The sequence below is a fragment of the Fukomys damarensis genome, unplaced genomic scaffold (assembly GCF_012274545.1).
Source record: "Fukomys damarensis isolate Sample0158 unplaced genomic scaffold, DMR_v1.0_HiC HiC_scaffold_39, whole genome shotgun sequence".
NCBI lineage: Eukaryota > Metazoa > Chordata > Mammalia > Rodentia > Bathyergidae > Fukomys > Fukomys damarensis.
The window spans coordinates 31,696,973-31,716,169 of NW_022900951.1; the positions used below are offsets into that span (position 1 = coordinate 31,696,973).

At 34.0% G+C, this 19,197-nt stretch overlaps 1 protein-coding gene across 1 annotated transcript in view; it reads left to right on the plus strand.

Moving 5' to 3' along the window:
* Positions 1-18,916, plus strand: part of Cfap47 (cilia and flagella associated protein 47) — a 423,126-nt gene extending 404,210 nt beyond the window's left edge. Inside the window, exons 63-64 of the mRNA XM_033760546.1 lie at positions 11,576-11,744; positions 18,704-18,916. Coding sequence (XP_033616437.1) covers positions 11,576-11,744; positions 18,704-18,916 — 382 coding nt within the window. The remainder of the gene's footprint in view (positions 1-11,575; positions 11,745-18,703) is intronic.
* Positions 18,917-19,197: the final 281 nt, after the last annotated feature.

Below are 19,197 nucleotides of genomic sequence, written 5' to 3' on the forward strand. Positions count from 1 at the left end.
ATGGGCCCTTATGGAGTTGTGGCCTTCATTGTCTTTTTCCATGATATTGTTTAGAAGTGTTTGAAGTGCTGGTTTGGTGCTCATGAAATTTCTCAGGTGTTCTTTGTCATGGAGTTGTCTTATTTGCCCATAAAGTTTGAAAGATAGTTTGCAAGATACATCAGTCGAGCTTGGAGGTTGTTTCCTTTTAGGACTTGAAATACCTCACTCTAGGCCCTCCTTGACCTGAGGGTTTGTGTTGAAAAGTCTGCTGTGATTGATAGGCTTTCCTTTGCATGTGATTTGTTTCTTTTCTCTAATTGCTTGCAGAATTTTTTCTTCTGTTGGGTTTCCAGGATCTTGATTATTACATGTCTAGGTGTAGAGTTTTTGATCATGGCTATTTGGAGTCCTATATGCTTCACTTAATTGTATGTCAAATTCTTCCCCTCTATGTGGGAAGTTTTCTGTCATTAATTCTCTGAACAGTTTTTTTATGTCATTTGTACTTTCTCCTGCTACTACATGAATTCCTTTCAGTCTTATTCTTTGTATTATCTAAGAGTTGTTGGATTGATTTCTAATTGTCCCTTACTGTTTTTAAGAGATGTCCCTTTTCGTGGTCACTGACTGCAATCCTATGTTCTGTATCTAAAATTCTGTCTTCACATTCATTCATCCTGCCAGGAATGCTTTCTATAGAGTTTTTAATCTCCTGGATATCTGTTTGAATCTGTTGCATGGATTCCATTTATTTCCTATGTTGGACATTCAAGATTTCCATTTATTTGCTATGATAGGCATTCATGGTTTCCATCATGGTCTCGAGCTCCATTTTTTTAAATGTTTCTGTTCTAGAATCTCTAATCATACCTTTCATTCTGCTCATCATATCTATGGTTATACAGGAAATTATTTCTGTTTTGAATTTTTCTAGAGCTTCATTTATCTGTTTTGTTTTTTTTATTTGTTTGTTTGTTTGTTTGTTTGTTTTTTACTTCCTGTGCTATCGGTTCAGGGTGACCAGATGGTTGACTGTCAGGCTTTTCCACCTCATTTCCCCCAGAGTTTACCTTTGGTGAGGTGGAAGTCTGTGTTTGTGCCTTATTTAAATGTTTTCTCATTTCTATTTTTGTCTTTGGTACTGTCCTTTGTTTAATTCCTGGGTTAATACTTTGATCTTCCAGATATAGCTGATATTTAGGTTTTGAGTCTCTAATGTCTCTGAGACAATATCACTTCATTATACCAAAGAAGACAACTGATTAGATCAATAACAACACCTTAGCCCAAGTTGTACAGTCAGCAAAACAATAGCATCAAGCACAGCTTAGAAAATGACAATTTGTGGTAGTTATTAATCTATCACCTTTAACTGTGTGAATTAAATCAAAATTGAAGACCAGCCCAAAATAGGTTTATAGTGAATAAACTCTTCTATATAGCAATTTTACCCTTCAGGATTGGGATTTAGGAGGAGTTGGGGAGGGAAGGATAGATACATAGGATAGAGAAAGGTTAGAAGTGAGGTCAGAGGACACAGGAAAATTACACAAACTCTAGGGAGCTGTTGCAGAGAATAGGAGAAGACAAAATAAAATACACCCAATAACAGAACAAAGTAACAGCAATAGGGAGGCTACAGACTGTAATCACTTTCTTTCAAAATTAATGGCAACTGAGAGAAGGAAAAAGAGAAGAAAAGGAAAAGAAAGAAAATTGGAATTAGGATAGGAACAGGAACAAAAAGATTGAGAAATGGAGATCAAGGTGGGAGAGACAGAGAGAGAAAGGAAGAAAAATAAGATTAAAATAAAGGACAAAAAATTTGAGAAAAAAGACACATAAAATATTTTAATGATTAAAGATAAGAGAAAACTTTTACTTTGAAAATACAAAATACAAATAGAAATAGAGTGCCTCCTTCAGGGTGTGCCTGTATTGACACAATAGACAGCATGGGCAGGAGTGTGCAGGTCTAAGTTAGTCTCAGCAAGCCAGTAGCTGTCCCCTGATGTTCAGGCTGGTTTTTGGCTGCAATGCCCAAGTTGAGATCTCTGACCTCCTGCCGGGTTGAACTTTGCAAGGTTCTCCTACAGGTTCCAGCTCTCCTTCCCCTGAAGTTAGACCAGGTTCCGATGTGAGGTGCTGTTCTCTCTGACTTACCAGCTATGATGCTGTGGTGTGCCTTTATTGCACATTTTCTTCACTCTTCCAGTCGGCTTCAGTTTTAATCTAGGATCCTCATAGAGGACCTCTTTCTCTTGGTGGTGGGGGCCTGGGCACTGCTCTTTTGGTTCCTGAGCAGCTGGGCTCCTCTGGCACCCTGGGTCAACGGGGAGGGCCTACCATGGAGTTGCAAGCTACTGCCAGACTCCTCTGTCATGCTGGGTCCCAAGCAATGTAGTCTTTTGAGAAGAGAGTACACTGGAAAGGTTCCAAGAGGAGAGGGCCTAGAAGTATGTATCTTTAAGTCAAGGTTAGATTTTATTTTTTGAGGCTTTAGAATTTCAGGAGGAGTTAGGAGTCTATGACTGACAAGACTCTTTCAAATCAACAGAGAATCTCCACACTCACATCTGGAGGGAGAATTTTTTAACTTATATGGCCTAACTGGAACCAGCATGGCATCCACAGCCTATTGGGAGGGAGGCATCAGAACACAAAACAAAAATATGTAATTGAGGCCTGTTTGGGTTGAAAGAATCACTGCAGTTTAACTCGGACTTGTGCCTCAAGATATAACTATGAGGGGCAAAAAGATGCAAACCTGAGTGAATGGGGTTGTAATGAAGCACGGAATGCTCTTCTCAGGAAGCCTAGGGACTCCAAACTCAGTAAATATAGTACTGGCCCTTTTTAGAATCCTCTCGTAGGGGCCTGCTGCCAATTTCCCAACTCTAGCACATTTCTAGCTAACTACCTACTCTACAAGACTCATGTGAAGTAATTTCAACACACCCTTTGTCTTGTTTCATCATATAACCTACAAGAGGCCTATTCACATCATAAACAAGTTGAAGCTATTGCTTCAATAATGTGTTCTCTAATATGACCAACATTTTTTCTTCTGAATATCATTTTTACAAATTGCTTTGACTTTAACCTGTCACTTTCTCAGTCAAAGCAGACATTTTTAATTTTCATCTCCTTTTGAGAATGAAAACATTGTGTTTATCATTGTGTATAGGATGACTAAGAAAAAATTCACCAGTAAGCTCAGTAGTGGGCAAGGAACAGTGACTTGTAACTGTACCTTCACTTTATGTAGTTTTATTAGGTACTTCTGTGAAATTACAATAACTCTAACAGCACAGTGTCAGGGATTCTCATGAATACTTGAGACTGTGCAAGTCCCATGTGTCAATAACAGAGATCAAAGCTATGTAATTTAAAAGTCAGCTTAAAATCTGGCATTTAAAAAGATTTATATAACAAAAGAAACTTAGCTCATCATATTAGTAGGCAATCCATTCTGACATAATGACAAAACTGGAATATAAATATGCACTAGTGGGCATCTGTGTGACAGGCATTTGACCAGAGCCTACTGAAGATTACAGGCCAGATATACATTAATGACACATATTTTTCTCTGCTACAAGCACATCACATTTCCCTACACTGCTTCTATTAGGAAGGGTATTTTTGAGGTGTGACACATTTGCCATTCTTCTCTCCTTCTCAAGTTGCCTTCCCTGACTCACAGGGCTCTACCACAGGTCCCTTGAGCTCCTGAAGTCCTTGAACTACTCATTTTCCCCACTTCCTCAAGGACTGTGCCATCTCTTCTCAGCTTTCCTCTTGATTGGACAGGGACACAGGCTTCCAAAACATCTTGAAGCAGCTAGCACACCTGTATCATCTTCATAGAGGATATGAGTGAAAAATGAAACACTGTTGCTTCGGGTATGTAGTGACTTCCCCTACAAATGATGATGAAGTTCATAATCAGCAAGTTCTGTATATCAAGGGCAGACAACCACCAAGTCAGGTTTGGTACTAAATCTCCAAGTCCATCAGTCTATTTCTTCCATGTGAAGAAAGCAGGCCTTGCACTTTCTTCCAAAAAGGATATCTCTTCCTTGGTGCACTATATTGGATGCAGTTCTAAGTCCCAAGATGCTATCTGCCCTGTATTCTTTGGGATCCTGTCTAAATCCTTTCATTTTGATTAAAATCTCTTCTTGAATTTATTTAAAACATTTGATTGAAATTTTATATCTCGGAAGTTTAATAAATGATAGGTACTATCATTATCGTAATACTATGTATTAATAATAGGTTACTATCATTATCATGATAGTGATAGGTACTATCATTATTAATGCAGTAACATTTTTCTTATTTCAAAGACAAGCTTTAAGGCTTTATTTAAATTTTGTCTTAGAAAATAGGACAAGAGATTTAGCTCAGTGGCACTGTGCCTGCCTCACAGAAACAGGGTCCTGAATTCAATCCCCAGTACCACACACACAAACACACACGCACACATATATACATATACATATTAAAGCAGGAAAAATTGCATAGCTCACCACTAGCCGCAGATATTTCTTCCAAAGATCCCATACTTTATTTCTATGCATCAACTTTAGAAGTATAGAAGAGTGGGTCATTGTTTTCTACAAGCAGTTGCTCTTTAGAATTATACTACATTCAAAACTTCTGCTATAAATAGTTTCTTTACTAACAAGTTAATTTTCAAAACTTTTCATAAAAGAGCTATATTACTTCATGAACAGATTATGGAGTTGTACTACACTAGTCACCAACTGTCAACCTCATGAGTACTGGAATAACGTTCCCAAAGCTATAATTATTATGTCACTAATATTTATGCTCTAGACATACAGGATTTTACAAGTCCTAAATCTTTTAGTTATGGTTTAATTGTTTTGTTTAGGCTTTTGGATAGCTTTTCTTTTTTTTCAGGTATGTGAAAGAGATTGGAACTTAAAGATAATGAACACAGTTCAGACTTGGGGAGCTACCTACACTGTGATTTATAAAGACATTGTAGCAAAATTCTTGGAAGCACTGAGTTGCCTAAGACCACAAGCTCAATTCTTAGTGATCAAATAATTAGAAATTAAAGAATAAACATTAGACAGCACAATATCCTAGTTGGGTCTTCGTTCCAAGTTCAATCACTGCAATTCATTTCTATTTTATGTATCTTACATTTATATTTTAAATTTTGAAATGAATGTAAGAAATTTTTACTGATCAGTTCTCTTTAAATCAGTAAGTAGAAAACACGTCCTTAGATTTATTTTCTCAAGAATGAGAACATACTGTCTCATTTTTTTTCTATGTTGTAAGAAACAGAGCGAGAGATATATTCTCTCAACAAATATTTAAGGGTAGAGTATAGTACTAACTATTAGTACAACATTTGTATAACAAATTTCTTAGAAATTTTTATCTTGCATGATTAAAATGTCATACCCATTGAATTCATTTTCTTGTTTTCCTTTGCACCTTTGCAAACACCATTCTTTTCTGTTTTATAACTTACTCTTTCAGAAACCTCATATATATCATAGTTTTCAATGAACAAGTTTTCATTTCATAGGTTAAATTTATTTAAAAGTATTTTACTACTTTAAAGCTAATATAAATGGATTTTTTATTACTTTTGTTTTCAGTTTGCCTATTGTGTAGAAAATTGGAATTGATTTTTATTAGATGTATTTTAACTGATGTATAAAACTTAATGTATGAGTAAGTATTGTGTAATGCTTAAATCAAGTTAAACACATCCATTAGTCCTAATATTTATCATTTCTTTATGGTAGAAACAGGTAAAATCTTTTGCAACTGAATTTTGTGTGTTGATTTTGTATCCTGAAATTTCACTGAATTTGTGACATAATTTTTGTGTAGACTCAAGGGATTTATGTCTATAAGATTACATTACAGGAACAATTTTATTTCTTCCTTTATTACTTGAAAGTCTTATATTTATTTGTTTCTTGCCTGTTTGCTGTGGCTAATAATTCTTGTGTAATGTTGAATAGAAGTAAAAAGACTGGGCATCCTTGTCTTGTTTCTGATCTTAGCAGAAAAATCTTTCAGCTTTTGACTGTTGAGTATTATACCTGTGGGCTTTCCATACATGATCTAAATTATGAGATAATTTCCTTACATTCCTAGTTGGTTGAATGTTATACTCAAAAATGATGGGGAATTTGTCCAGTGATATTTTCATATCCGTTTGATAATCATGTAATTTCCTACTTCATTCTGTTAACGTGGTTTATCATATTGATTGATTTTCATATATTAAACAATTGTGACTTCCCAGAGACAATCCATTTACATCACAATTTATGCTTTTCAATTCATTTTGCTAGTATTTTGTTGAATATTTTTATCTATGCTCATTAGGAATATTACCTTATGGTTTTATTTTCTTGTAATATCGTTGCTTTTGATATCAGGACTCATAAAATGAATTTTCAAGTATTGACTTCACCACATTTTTTGGAAGAGTTTAAGAATGATCAGTGTTGGAAAATGGCAGAATTTTTGGTGAAGTCATTTGGCCTTGCACTTTTTTTCATGGGATTTCTACTGATTTAATCTCTTTACTAGCTATAGATCTGGTCACATTTATCTTTCTTTATGAGTTAGTCTTTGTAATTTAAATATATCTAAGTGTTCATTTCTCCTAGGTTATCCCTTAGCTTTGGCTTAAAATTGTTCATAGGATCTCTTATAGTTCTTTTTACTTCTGTAACCAGTTAAAAGTATCTTTCATTCTCACTTTATTTATCTGAGCATTTTCCTTTTTAAGTTAGTCAGACTAAAGATTTATCAACTTTGCTGCTGTTTTCAATAACACAACACATACTTTCATTGATTTTATCTATTGTATTTATACTATTATTTTCATCATTTCAGCTCTAATTTTTATTTTCTTCCTTCTGCTAAACTTCTGCTTCATTTGCTATTCATGTTTCTATAGGATTAATGTTAAGTAGTTTTATTTTTTAACAATTTAGTATTTATTGATATTAATTCTTCTTTGAATGTTCTGTAGTATTCAGCTGTGAAGCCACTGGTGCTAGAATTTTCTTTGTTGGAAAGTTTCTAATTAGCACTACAATCTTTTTTAGTTACCTCTATTGCCAATCTATTTCTTCTTGATTCAATCTTGGTATTTAGTATGTTTCCAGAAAATTATATCTTTGAATTTTCTTCTTTGCTTTCATATAATTGTTTATCATAGTCCTTTATATTCTTTTTAATTTCTGAAGGCTCCACTGCAATATACTTTTGTTTCTTATTTTATTTAGGTTGTCAATTATTTTTTAAAAAGTACTCAGCCTTATTGATTTTTCCCTATAGATTTATATAATCTGATTTGATTTATTTTTACTCTGATCTTTATTATTTTTTACTATTTCATGTTACCTATTAACTTTAGGCTATTCTTTTTATAGTTCATTGATGTACAATATTGTTTGAGACCTTTTCTCTTTTTTTATTTGAGCATTTCTCTATAAAGGTCTCTCGTAGAATTCATTTTGCAGTATCCATTAAGATTCTGTACACTGTGTTTTTATTTTCAATTGTCTCAAAATATTTGTAAATTTCCATTTTGATTTCTTTAATATCCACATATTTGTAAATTTTCCTAAATTTCTTCAATATTTCATTACAAATTTCACATCTCTGTGACTGGAAAAAGATACTTGATATGATTTCAATATTCTTAAATTTGTTGATATGTTTTGTGGCCTAAAATATTACCTACCCTAAATAGTACTCCATAGGCTATGAGATATAATGTTCAGTACATGAGATGCAATCAAAATATATGGTAAATTTTCAGATTTTTTAACATTATTACAGTAAAAGGACACATTGTTATTAACATCCCTCACTTTGAACATACTTAAACCATCATTCTTGCCACTTTCTTTGCTTAGGTTTTTAATTTTTAACTTTTTAAACAGGTTAAACGGATTTTATTTCCTTCAATTTTCTCTCTTGTTTTTCCATGAACTTTTTCCTGCTTCTTTTACAATTTTTATTAGTGTATGTTTGTGAGACATGATAATTGCATTCATCTGAGGAATTGGTATATATATATATATATATATATATGGAACAGAGTGCAGCCGGCTGCATGTATGGGCAGCCATAGGCCCAAGCTAGGGGCATATATGCTGGTGCAGCTACAGGAGCCTGCTGTGTGTTTAACCAAAGGGGTGGAAGTGACCTTAGGGGACAAAACCAGTTGCTAAAGCACAGGTAACTGTATGAGCTGGGGCTGGCACTATGTATTGGCCTGGCTGCAGGAATCAGGTGCTGGTGCACTGGAGTGGAAGCTGGAATCTTCTACTGGGAACTTGGGGCTATTTGTAAGCACGCATTTGTTGGTTGTACTGGATACTAAGCCAGAGCATCCACAGAAGAAACAACTGGAATGGATTTAGACTGGGGAGAGATGAAGTGGCTCAGGCACCTGGAAACCGCATAGCCAAAAGTTTACAGAAACTTTAGTAGTGAAAGCTATAGGAAGTCTATGATGGCTGTGCTGGCTCTTTGCTTTCTCAGCAGGAAAAGCTACCAGGTTGCTCTGTAGAGCAAGATGTGAGTTGTCAAAGTCAAATACTATAGGTTCCACGGTCGTGAAAGTGGTTGGGGAAACATGTTGGCTAAGAGGACTTCTAACATTCTCAGTGAAGAAATTTAATGAAGTCCTGTGCGGAGCACAATGCTAGGGAGCACAGTGACTCCTGTTATGTGATTGCTATCAGGAGCCTCTATCTTTGTTGTTTCCAGTTTAGACACACCAAGTATACTAGTCTCTCCAGTGATCAAGACAGTATGGAACTGAATCTTCTCTCCAAGACAGTGCTCCCAGAATGCTGGGGAAGGTAGCTGTTTAACCTATTCTCCTTTTCTGTGCTAGAGAGACTTGCAAGCCAGAGTTCTCTTTCTGTGCTTAGTGTTTTCCTGGAGGATAGGGTGATACCCGTTTGTGCAGTTATTCTTGTTTGTTCCAATTACTGTAACATTGTTGTAGGGCTCCTGAGCTCTTCCAGATTTATTTCCATTCATGGATAACTGCCAAATTGTTCTTTTTAATAACTGTCTATCGGTATTGAACTTTTAGTTTTGTTTGTGTATTACTTTTCTGATTTTGCTGAGTAGTCTGTCTGTTCTCTCAGTTTGCTTTGAACTCAGTTCTCTCAGTTTGCTTTAAACAGTTCCTTTATAACCGTTACTTTCAGATTTTTTTCAGATGTCTAAATCCACTTTTGCTGCTGTAACAGAACACTGCATACTGGGTATTTTATAGAGAAATAAATGTAATTTTGCTCCTCGTTATGGAGACCGAGAATTATAAGAACATGGCAACAACATCTGGAAGAGATATTTTCTATATCGTAACATGGCTAAAGGTGGAAGTGTAAGATCCAGTAAAAAAAAAAAAAAATGAAGTGGGGCCAGGGGGGATTTAGCTCAGTGGTACCTCCACCTGCCTTGCAAGCACAAGCTCCCGAGTTAGATCCCCGGTACCAAAAAGATAAATAAATAAATAGTAATAATAATAATAATAATAATAATAATAGAATGTTCCACTTTAACAACAACTTGCTCTTCTGATAGCTAATCCACTCTTATGACAATGACATTAATCCATCCCATGATCTAATCATTTCCCATTAGACCCTTACAACAACACTGTTGCATTGGTGATTAAATTTCAAAATGAATTTTGAAAGAGACAAACCATAGTATCAGACAAATCATCGTTCTCACAAATAGTTGCTCTTTGTGGAAGAAAAGAAGGCTTGGATTTCCTTCTGTATTATCTTACTAATGTCACCTTCCCAAATGTTAGCTCTTTTAACAATATCCTTCCAACCGTATATACTTTATTCAACCCTTTTTGTCCTTTTCTCTTCTTCTGACTAGATATTTTTTAATGATCTGCCTTGAAGTAAAGGGATTCTTTCTTGGATTTAATTCACTCTACTGTTGTTTCTCTGTGTTGCATTCTTCAAAACATTTAATTCATGTTTCATCTCCCAACTTTTTGTTTGATTCTCAGTAGCCTCAACAGCTAGAGGATGCTAAGGTCCATCAGCAGTGTGATAGAGGCAAGTCATAACCCAGTTCTCATGAGAAACTACCCACTTCGTGAGATCACTTCTGTTTTCTTCCTCAGACACGAGCTAAGAGAGAGGTATTTTTCCCAGTCATGTGACACATTTTCCAGAGAAGAAGCGATGGCAGAAATGTGCCAAGAATTTTCCTACTGAATTCATTGTATTTCTTGCTAAATTGTGATACAGACACTGCTAGATGGTTTCTGAATTTCTCACAAAGGGAATTTTTCCATATATCATTTCTGAATTGGCATCTCCACTGGGGGAAGGAGGACCTATGAGTTCCTATTTTCTATTCTTGCTGATGTAATCCTCCTAGACACTCTGTCTTTTTCATCTCTCATTTATTGGAACATTCATCAGTTCTTACCACTGGTTATAAAATATTTTTTAAACACCAATAATGATAATCATGACTAAACAAATACTGATTAATACAGAGCACTCACCATGTGTCAGGAATTGATATAATGACTTTACTATGGTTATTAACACATAATAAAACTGAAACCTGGAAAGATTAAGTATATTTCCTTAATGTATGCACCAAGAGTTGATTCCAATTCAAGCCATCCACATCCAAAAGCCGTGTTTTCATATTTTCCATCATGATACTCAATAAATATTTGTCAATTAGTTCATTTTTGTTCTAATGTGAATCTCCCATGTCTTCTTTGTTGCATTCTTGAGTCTGTTTTCAAAAGCCATACTTGACCTTTTATGTGCATCTTCCCTGTCAAATTTAATATTTTATTTACAGTTTCTCATGCATTGACTTTTATCCATCTTTATTCTACCAAAAATGTCCTCAACCTCTTTCACAGTCTTCATCTCAAATCTAGTCATTTTTTTTTTTTTGATGCCAGGGATCGAAGTCGGCACTTTGCACTTGTGAGGCAGGTGGCAGAACCACTGAGCTGAATCCCCAACCCTTAGTCAATCTTGATATGAAGATAGTCACTGGAATCTTAAATTTCATTCAGTTTACTTCATATCGTAGTAACCTATCTTTAGATCTAAGAATTTTTTATGAGAATGAAAAGTGTTTTCATTTCATTTAGCAAGTGGAAAACTAAAGGAGAATACAAATATATCATAATAAAATAGTAGAAACAAAGGATTTTTAATAGAATTAGTGGTCATTTACGTATAATTTTTTTATAAGTGTTTAATTTTCATGAATGACATTTAATTGTGCCAGTTTTTATAAGAACATACATTTTTTCTTGGTACACTATGAATATAAGATATGCTTTAAAAAAAATCTCCAGGATTTTATCATCCTGCTCAGAATGTCATCTCAGTAATTTTTAAAATGTCTCCTTTTATTCTATAAGCATTCAGCATTAATGTTTAGCTCTCAGCCAACTGCAATGGAATTAAAATTCTATTCATCAAATTCTCACAAAATAAATGAAATAATGATCAAATTTAACTGGCTAATAGTCACACTTTTATTACAGATATCCTCAGCAATTCACTGCCTCCTTCCTACCTGGAAGTGATCGAGAGTTTTTTGTAAAACCTGAGGCTGGAAAACTTCCTCCTTCTTACAGTAAAGGAATTCTCATCACTGTAGGATTTAAACCCAAAATGTACAGTAAGAGATACAAAGCGACATTAGTAATACAGGTAAGTTTTTGTTTTTTTGTTTTTTTGTTGGTGCTGGGGATCGAACTCAGGTCCTTGCACTTTCGAGGCAGGCACCAGAACCACTGAGCACCCACCCCAGGTGAGTTCTATAAGGGCAATAATCAGGGATCCTTTAGGTCACTCAAAGTGCTAAATTACTGAAGAGGAAATGTTTTACCCATGATCACAGATAAAAAATAACTATATTGCCTTTCAAAAAAAGTCAGCTAATTTCTACTCTATCTTGTTTTACTTTCCTTTTATCTAGTAAAATAATTTTGTGTTTGTTTGGGGTTTTTTTTTGTACTGGGAGTTAAACTCAGGTACTTGCACCTGCAAGGCAGGCAGCGGAACCACTGGGCTAAATCCCTGGCCCTCTAGTAAAATAATTTAAATATGGAATATAACAGCAAGTTTGTCCACACCACGGGAAAATAAGGAATTGCTCCCCTTTCATATTAAGGAATTATAGAAAAGACATATAATGACCATAGAGTGATTTGTGCGGGTACATGTCATTTTAAGTAATATACTCATTCAAGGCTTTTGATGTTAGTTTATTTGACATAGAGATTTTGGAACCTTTTATCAGCCATAAGATATTGTAAAAATGGTGAAAACTAAAATGAACAAAATTAAATAGAAGGTAAACTCTGGGTTCAACTTAAAAAATTTTTCACATAAAGTGGACCATTTATACAGAAGATTGTTAGGGTGATCATTTTATTAACACTTACGGTAAATGTCAAGCACAATTTTGAAAATTTATCCAATAAGGACAATTTCTCTTTAACAATTCACATGTATTTATAGTAAGAGATTTCTGGCTAAAAACAACCTTCCAATTACTTTGGAAGATAATCCATTTAGTACTATGTATTTTCAATAGCACAGGCACAAAGGGCATGTTGTTATAACACACAGCTCCTGGTGCCCGTGTGATTTCTAGACCTTTCCATCCAACAATAATTAAGTAGTGTCATAGGCATAGTTTAATAAACAGAAACAATAAAGTTTTTAATACTGTTTGAGGAAATTATTTCTAGTTTTCATCTAAGAATCCGCATAATCTAAGAAATAAGATAATGCTCATGCTGCATGTACGTCATTGCCTGCATGATCATACATTTGTTTTTTTGTTTGTTTGTTTGGGGTTTTTTTGCTTAGTCTAAGGGGATTAAATGACTTCTTTTCAAAGATTTGAAAATTAAAATTATGTCTATGTTATCTGATATATGGTGAACATTTCTTTCCTTTTTTTATTTTTGGTAGCAGGTAGCAGAGTTCAAACTCTGGTCCTTGTGCTTGTGAGGCAAGCAGCGGAACCACTGAGCTAAATCCTTGGCCCTATAGGGAACATTTCTAAAATTAACCATTTAGTAAGTTTCAACAACAGAATATGTGCCTAGTTTCTCTGCATTGATCAAACAATTAGTGAAGGTATACGGTGTCAAAAAAAGAATATGAAATTTTCAGTTAGTCTGAAGTGATTAAATTTGATAAACATATGTAGGTGCCAAATAGAGAGAGAAATGTATTTAATGGATTGTTTCGTTGATTTAATTTGATTATCGAAAATTCCAAGTGTGTGCCAAAAATTGACAATCTACGTGCACTTATCATCTAGTTATCATGTCATGGCCAATCCTGCTTTGTCTATATACCACCCCGTCCCCAACTTCCATTTTATTTAATTTTTTTTCTCCTTGAGTTTTTTGGTACCTTTTAGGTATACAGTACATTATTGGGATCTTGTACCTTTACATGACAGGTCTTGGTACTCATTTTTTCCCCTTGTCCCTGCCCTCCCTTCACCCCCTCCTCCCTTCCCTATTTACAAATACTTTATTTCCATTTTTTCATTTTCTCATGTTTCCCAACTTCCATTTTAAAGAAAGCCCCAGGCATTGTATTATTTGTAAATATTTCCTGCTAATCACTAAATGATAAAAATCATAACCATGACACCATTATCCAATCTTACAATTAGGAATAATTCCATAAAACATATCAAATATTCATTCACTGTGTATAAAATTCTGGCAAATTCTTTAATCTTATATTTTAGTTATTTTTTATTAGTACATGTTTGCAGTACATAATGTTTACATTCTTTGTGTGGATTTGGTACATGTACAGAGCAGAACTTAATTCTCTTTTTCAGCCTCTTCACCTCTCTCCTCCTTCCCCCCTCCTGCCTCTCTTGATTCCCTTCCCACCTGAGAAAGATTTATCTCCCTATTTCCCTTTTTCTGTATTTTATTTTGTTGCGCTTTATATTTTGGATTTCTCATATATGATGAATCATGCAATATTTAAGCTTGTGTGTCTGATTTATTTCACTTAACATTCTGGTTTTAAGGTGCATCTATTTTCCTAAAAATGACTCAATTTTATCTTTGTGGCAGAATAGTGCTCCATTTAATGTAAATATCATATGTTTTTCATCTGTTCATCTGTTGATGGACATATGGGCTGCTTTAAATATTTAGAAAGTATGAATCGTGCTACTGTATACATGGCTATGCATGTATTACTATAGGAAGCTGGAAAATTAATACTTAAGAGTTCTTTAAAGCCTTTCCTCAAATTTCCCCAATGATGCTATGTTATATTTCTTTAGTAAAATATCAAAACAAAGAATTTGGTATTGACAAAATACTGTTAACTAGAGACCTTACACCATCTTAAATATTTTTACATTTGTGTATTTCCATGTGCTTCTAAGCAGTTTGAACCCGTGTGTAAGATGAATGTAATTTAAACCACAACCAAAATACAGAACTTCTCCATCACTGCAGAATTACTTTATGGTGATTCTTTGTAGACATGCCTAACATTGTAATTTCTGCCCTTCCCAACAAATGCTAATCTTTTCTCCATCTTTTTATAGTTCTCTGATTTATAGAATGTTGTATAAATGCAGTCATACACAGTTTAACCTTTTGAAATTAACTTTTATGCTAAGTATTATATCCTTGAGATTCATGAGAGCTACTGCATATATGAAACAAAATGATGTGAAAATCATGGCTCAAACAATCTATTTGTATCTAAATCCCAGTTCTTAATTTCTGTATCATGCTGATTCTCATGATATACAGGAAGACAATTTTAAAACTTAAATATCTAAATGAAAATTATTGTTTACATCTTTTATTGATTTTTTTACAAAAGCATTTAGTGAATATTGGCAGCATATGATCTTCATTGTGCTTCACTTTGAAATAAAAATGGCAATTTATAAGATCAATGTAATTAAGTATTACCTCAAATAAACCACAGCCATCATGTTAACAAGTTTCATAATTTTCCATTCAATTAAAATCACATTTAAAATGGTTAAAAACTCTATTAGAAAACAAGGCAAATAGCACCAGCTTTGAGTGACTAAAGTTAACTTGTTCAGACTGTTTTATAAAAAGCAGTGCTACTCAGAGTAGTAAATCTGCTCAATTTTCCATAGTGAACATGACTGTTCGTTTTTCAAAATGTGAGAATTATCAGAATTATCTAAGATGAAACCTGTGATGCTTTACTTTTATAATTATAAAACATAACTATATGCTTATACATAGTAATATATAATTTACAGTATATTTATACTTAAATGCCTCTTTTATAGCTAGAAGCATAAACATGATATATGTATATATTGGACTTAAAATAATCTATAATTAACATGAAACAATGGGAAATTGTAAACATGTGTCTTAGTTTGCATTTCCTAACAAACAAATCCTCAATAAGAATTCAAATCCAAGTAACATATTTGTTACATGATCTCAAGAAATAGTGGTAGGGAAGCCAGGATATGAGATACACCATGAAAGGAAATCAGTAAAGAGTGCTTTACCACAGCATCTGCCACAGTGAACAACTGAAAACTAATTCCTTGGGAGATATCTGGGAAATAGTATTAAATGTGCAGTCAGAATTTTCACACCCTAGGGGACCAGGATGTTGGGGACTTGACATCATTCCCATCATTGGCTAAAGAATGCTCCTAGAGACTTGTAATACTCTTTAATCAGCAGTAGCCTTCTGGGGTTTCTGAAAAATCTTTGAGTCAAAGGGGTGCAGGTACAGCAGTTAAAGTTGGATGGGGCATTGAAATGGAAACACCTGAGGTGAGTGGTCACAGACCACATCTGTTAAATGATAATTATCATTTGTTTCCATTCATAGAAGTATGTCCTTAAAAATAAGGCTTTGGTGTTTACACATGTGTAAATACCGAATTGTTTCTCTGGTGTGAATAAACTGTAATAGTACATAAGATCCTAATGAGATAACTGACATTGTGAAATGGGAAGAAAAGGTCTAAAGGTGTAGGGAAGGTGGGATGGGTAGGGGAAGGGTAATAAGGGACAAGAAAAAAATGTGAGAAAATGAAGATGGAAATAAAGTGTTTGTAAATGGGGAGGGGAGGAGGGGGTGACGGGAGGGCAGGGACAAGGGGAAAAAATGAGAACCAAGACCTGTCATGTAGAGGTACAAGATCCCAACAATGAATGTAACTGTACTGTATCCCTAAAATGTACCAATAAATTCAATTATTTAATACAAAAAATATATAGCTTTGGTCACTTGTTACATGAGTGCACTGGCATTGGCTGATCTCTTTTCAGAACATTGAGACATTATTGTACTTAAATATGGGAATGTCTCCCATTTAAAATTTTGATTTCTTTAAATGAATAGTTAAGGAATATAATGATGAACTTGGCATTCTTTTGTAAAAATCAACATCAATTCTATGAGGTATTAGTGATAAGGGGGTAATATTTATTCTTGTTTTATTTGACTATGGCTTTTTATTTTCAAAGGGAGATTAAGTGTAGAAGAAATACAGCTCTATCTTTAAAATGTTTTTGAAAATATAGACAATTATTTGTGTTCACCACTGAATTGAAGAAATTTAACGTTCGATAAAATTTTTAAGGTTTAATATTTATTTTATAAAATAAACTTATTAAAATAGCATTTTGGCAAAAAGGGCATGAATTGGTTCCTTAAAGCATGCACGTACACTTGGTGTCGCTTACCTGTAAAATTAGAATGTTAACTGAGATACATAAAATATAATTGGGACTTTAATAAGAATGTCTTTTTGGTAATCCTATTCAAAAGTCTTGATAGAAGTGTCACGTGAAGATACAAATCCCTACTTGTAGCTTCTGTTTGTACCCACCGGGTGCTGGGTGTAGGTACTGACCCCTTCGTGTAGCTTACTCATGTGAATGCGCTAAGTGCCAGGCATAAGTACAGGTCCCTTCATGTAGCTCACACATTGGTAACAAGTGCTAGGAATGGTGCAAGTCTCTTCATTTATTTCACTCATCTATAACTATAAAGGTGGTCACCTGTATTGAAAAAAAATTTACAATGACATATGCACAGTTTCTAAACTTTAAGTTTATTTTTCAAATGGAACATGATTGTATGAAGTAAAATGTTATTTAAGTAAGTTGTATTATGCTTTCTGGTTTGGTCCACTTTTGAATTAATGGCCCTGAATACGAAAATAATTCAAACAATTGATAAAAGGGCCAAATATGTTTAAAATAAGGCAATGCTTGATGTGCAAGAAATTGGTGACTTAATATTTGTTGATAGATATCACATTATACATTAAACCTGGTATATGGCAATATGCACTTGGTCGTGGTCTTAACCTGAATAGTTTTCTGAGCATATGTCATGTCATAAAGTACAGCAAATGTTTAAATATTTAAAATGTATTGCAGTAGAAGACACACTGTTATTGATTTCCCTTAAAATATTCTTCCCCCTTGCTTCAAACACATGTACCCCATTGTTCTTGTCACTTTCTGAAGCAGTTCCAGAAGTACTCTTTTGTATCTTTGCACTGTTATGCTCTGCTGTGGCTGCCTGCATTGTTATGACTGCTTTCATCTGCTGAATCAATTCAAAACATTTATCTTTCTTTGCTAGTTTGACTTTGGGGAAGAGCCAAAAGTCCCATGGTGTCAGATACAGTGAATAAGGTGGACGACCTTGTGTTTTTTATAATCCTGCCTTTCTGTTGGGTGGCAATTGGAAGCAGCATTAGTTTTTATCACACTTGGTAAAGACACTCGTGGAACAGGAGTTCCAGAACTGCTCTAGAAAGAGGCAAGAATGAAAAGTTTGTCTGAAACAAGAAATTATTTTGAGGGAAATTAGTGGCAATGTCTCTTTTACTGAAATATTTTTTTTTAAATTCAAACATCCACTTTATATTTTGATCGCCCTTTGTATATGGTGCAATTCTTCGTGTGAAAAGCAAACCTACATGAAACCAGGTGGTTTTAGGAGGCTCTGTAGAATCAATGGGACTTAACATTATTGAGTTATGGTATGAACATAAAATAGTACACTGCCTAATTGAATATAGCTGAGGCATTATGCCTACCTCCTGTGTATATATGAAGAAAAAATGAAAGATTTTTAAATAAATCTATATGTAAATTTTACTGACTTGGATTTAGATTTTTATTGTCATCAATGATCTTATGCCTTTCGGTATATTCAAGTGGTTATATTATGTACTTTTATAATCTAAACATCAGCGCAACGTATTTTACCAGCCATCTCTATGGCTACACTTAAATATTCTTGACATTATCAGAAAGATTGTTTCCCTTCATTGTAGTTCATTCTGGGCATTATGTCATGTCTATCACATAGTTTTTTCTTACATCAGAGGGATTCACCTACAGGGCAGATCTTTGGCTGAATCATAGATTTTCTTTTTAATGAAGTGTTTAATTCATAATGCCAAAAGCTTTCCTTAATTTATTTTCACATTAAGTATTTATCATTATAGATGCAGTTTTAGTTATATAAGTATCCCATGCTCTATAAGGCAAAGAGAAGGGTTTAACTTGTGACAAACTTTTTTCTACATTTTTCTAAGTCTCTGGATTTCATGTAGATTCTCTCTTCATTCACAGACAGATGATATGTACTGGATGTATGAAATCAACGGATTACCACCAGAACCCACACCTCTGATAAATGTAAAACCTAAAGTTAATACTACTAACCAAACATATGGCAACATGCCTGTTCATCAGCGTAATTTTATCCGTGAAAATTCTGAGCTCCTAAGAACAGGGGTGTCTTCTACAATTAAGGGTGCTCCTTTGGTAGAAAAGAGAAAATAAAAAAATTCCAAATCATTTCTTAGATTCAATTAGAATTGAATTTTTTTCATTGTTATTATTTTGTATTTTGGAATATTCCTGAGGTATAATAATTTAACAAAAATGGGTCGTCTATATTTTCTTGTATTTTAAAATGCTGGCCTAACTTGTCTCTAAACATGTCACACCTCATTTCTGAATTGAGTGTTTTTTAATGGATTTTGGGTCCAAATATTGGAAAAATTTTACTTTTAGAATGCAAGAATACATTTTTAGTAAAATTGACACATAATTTTAATGAC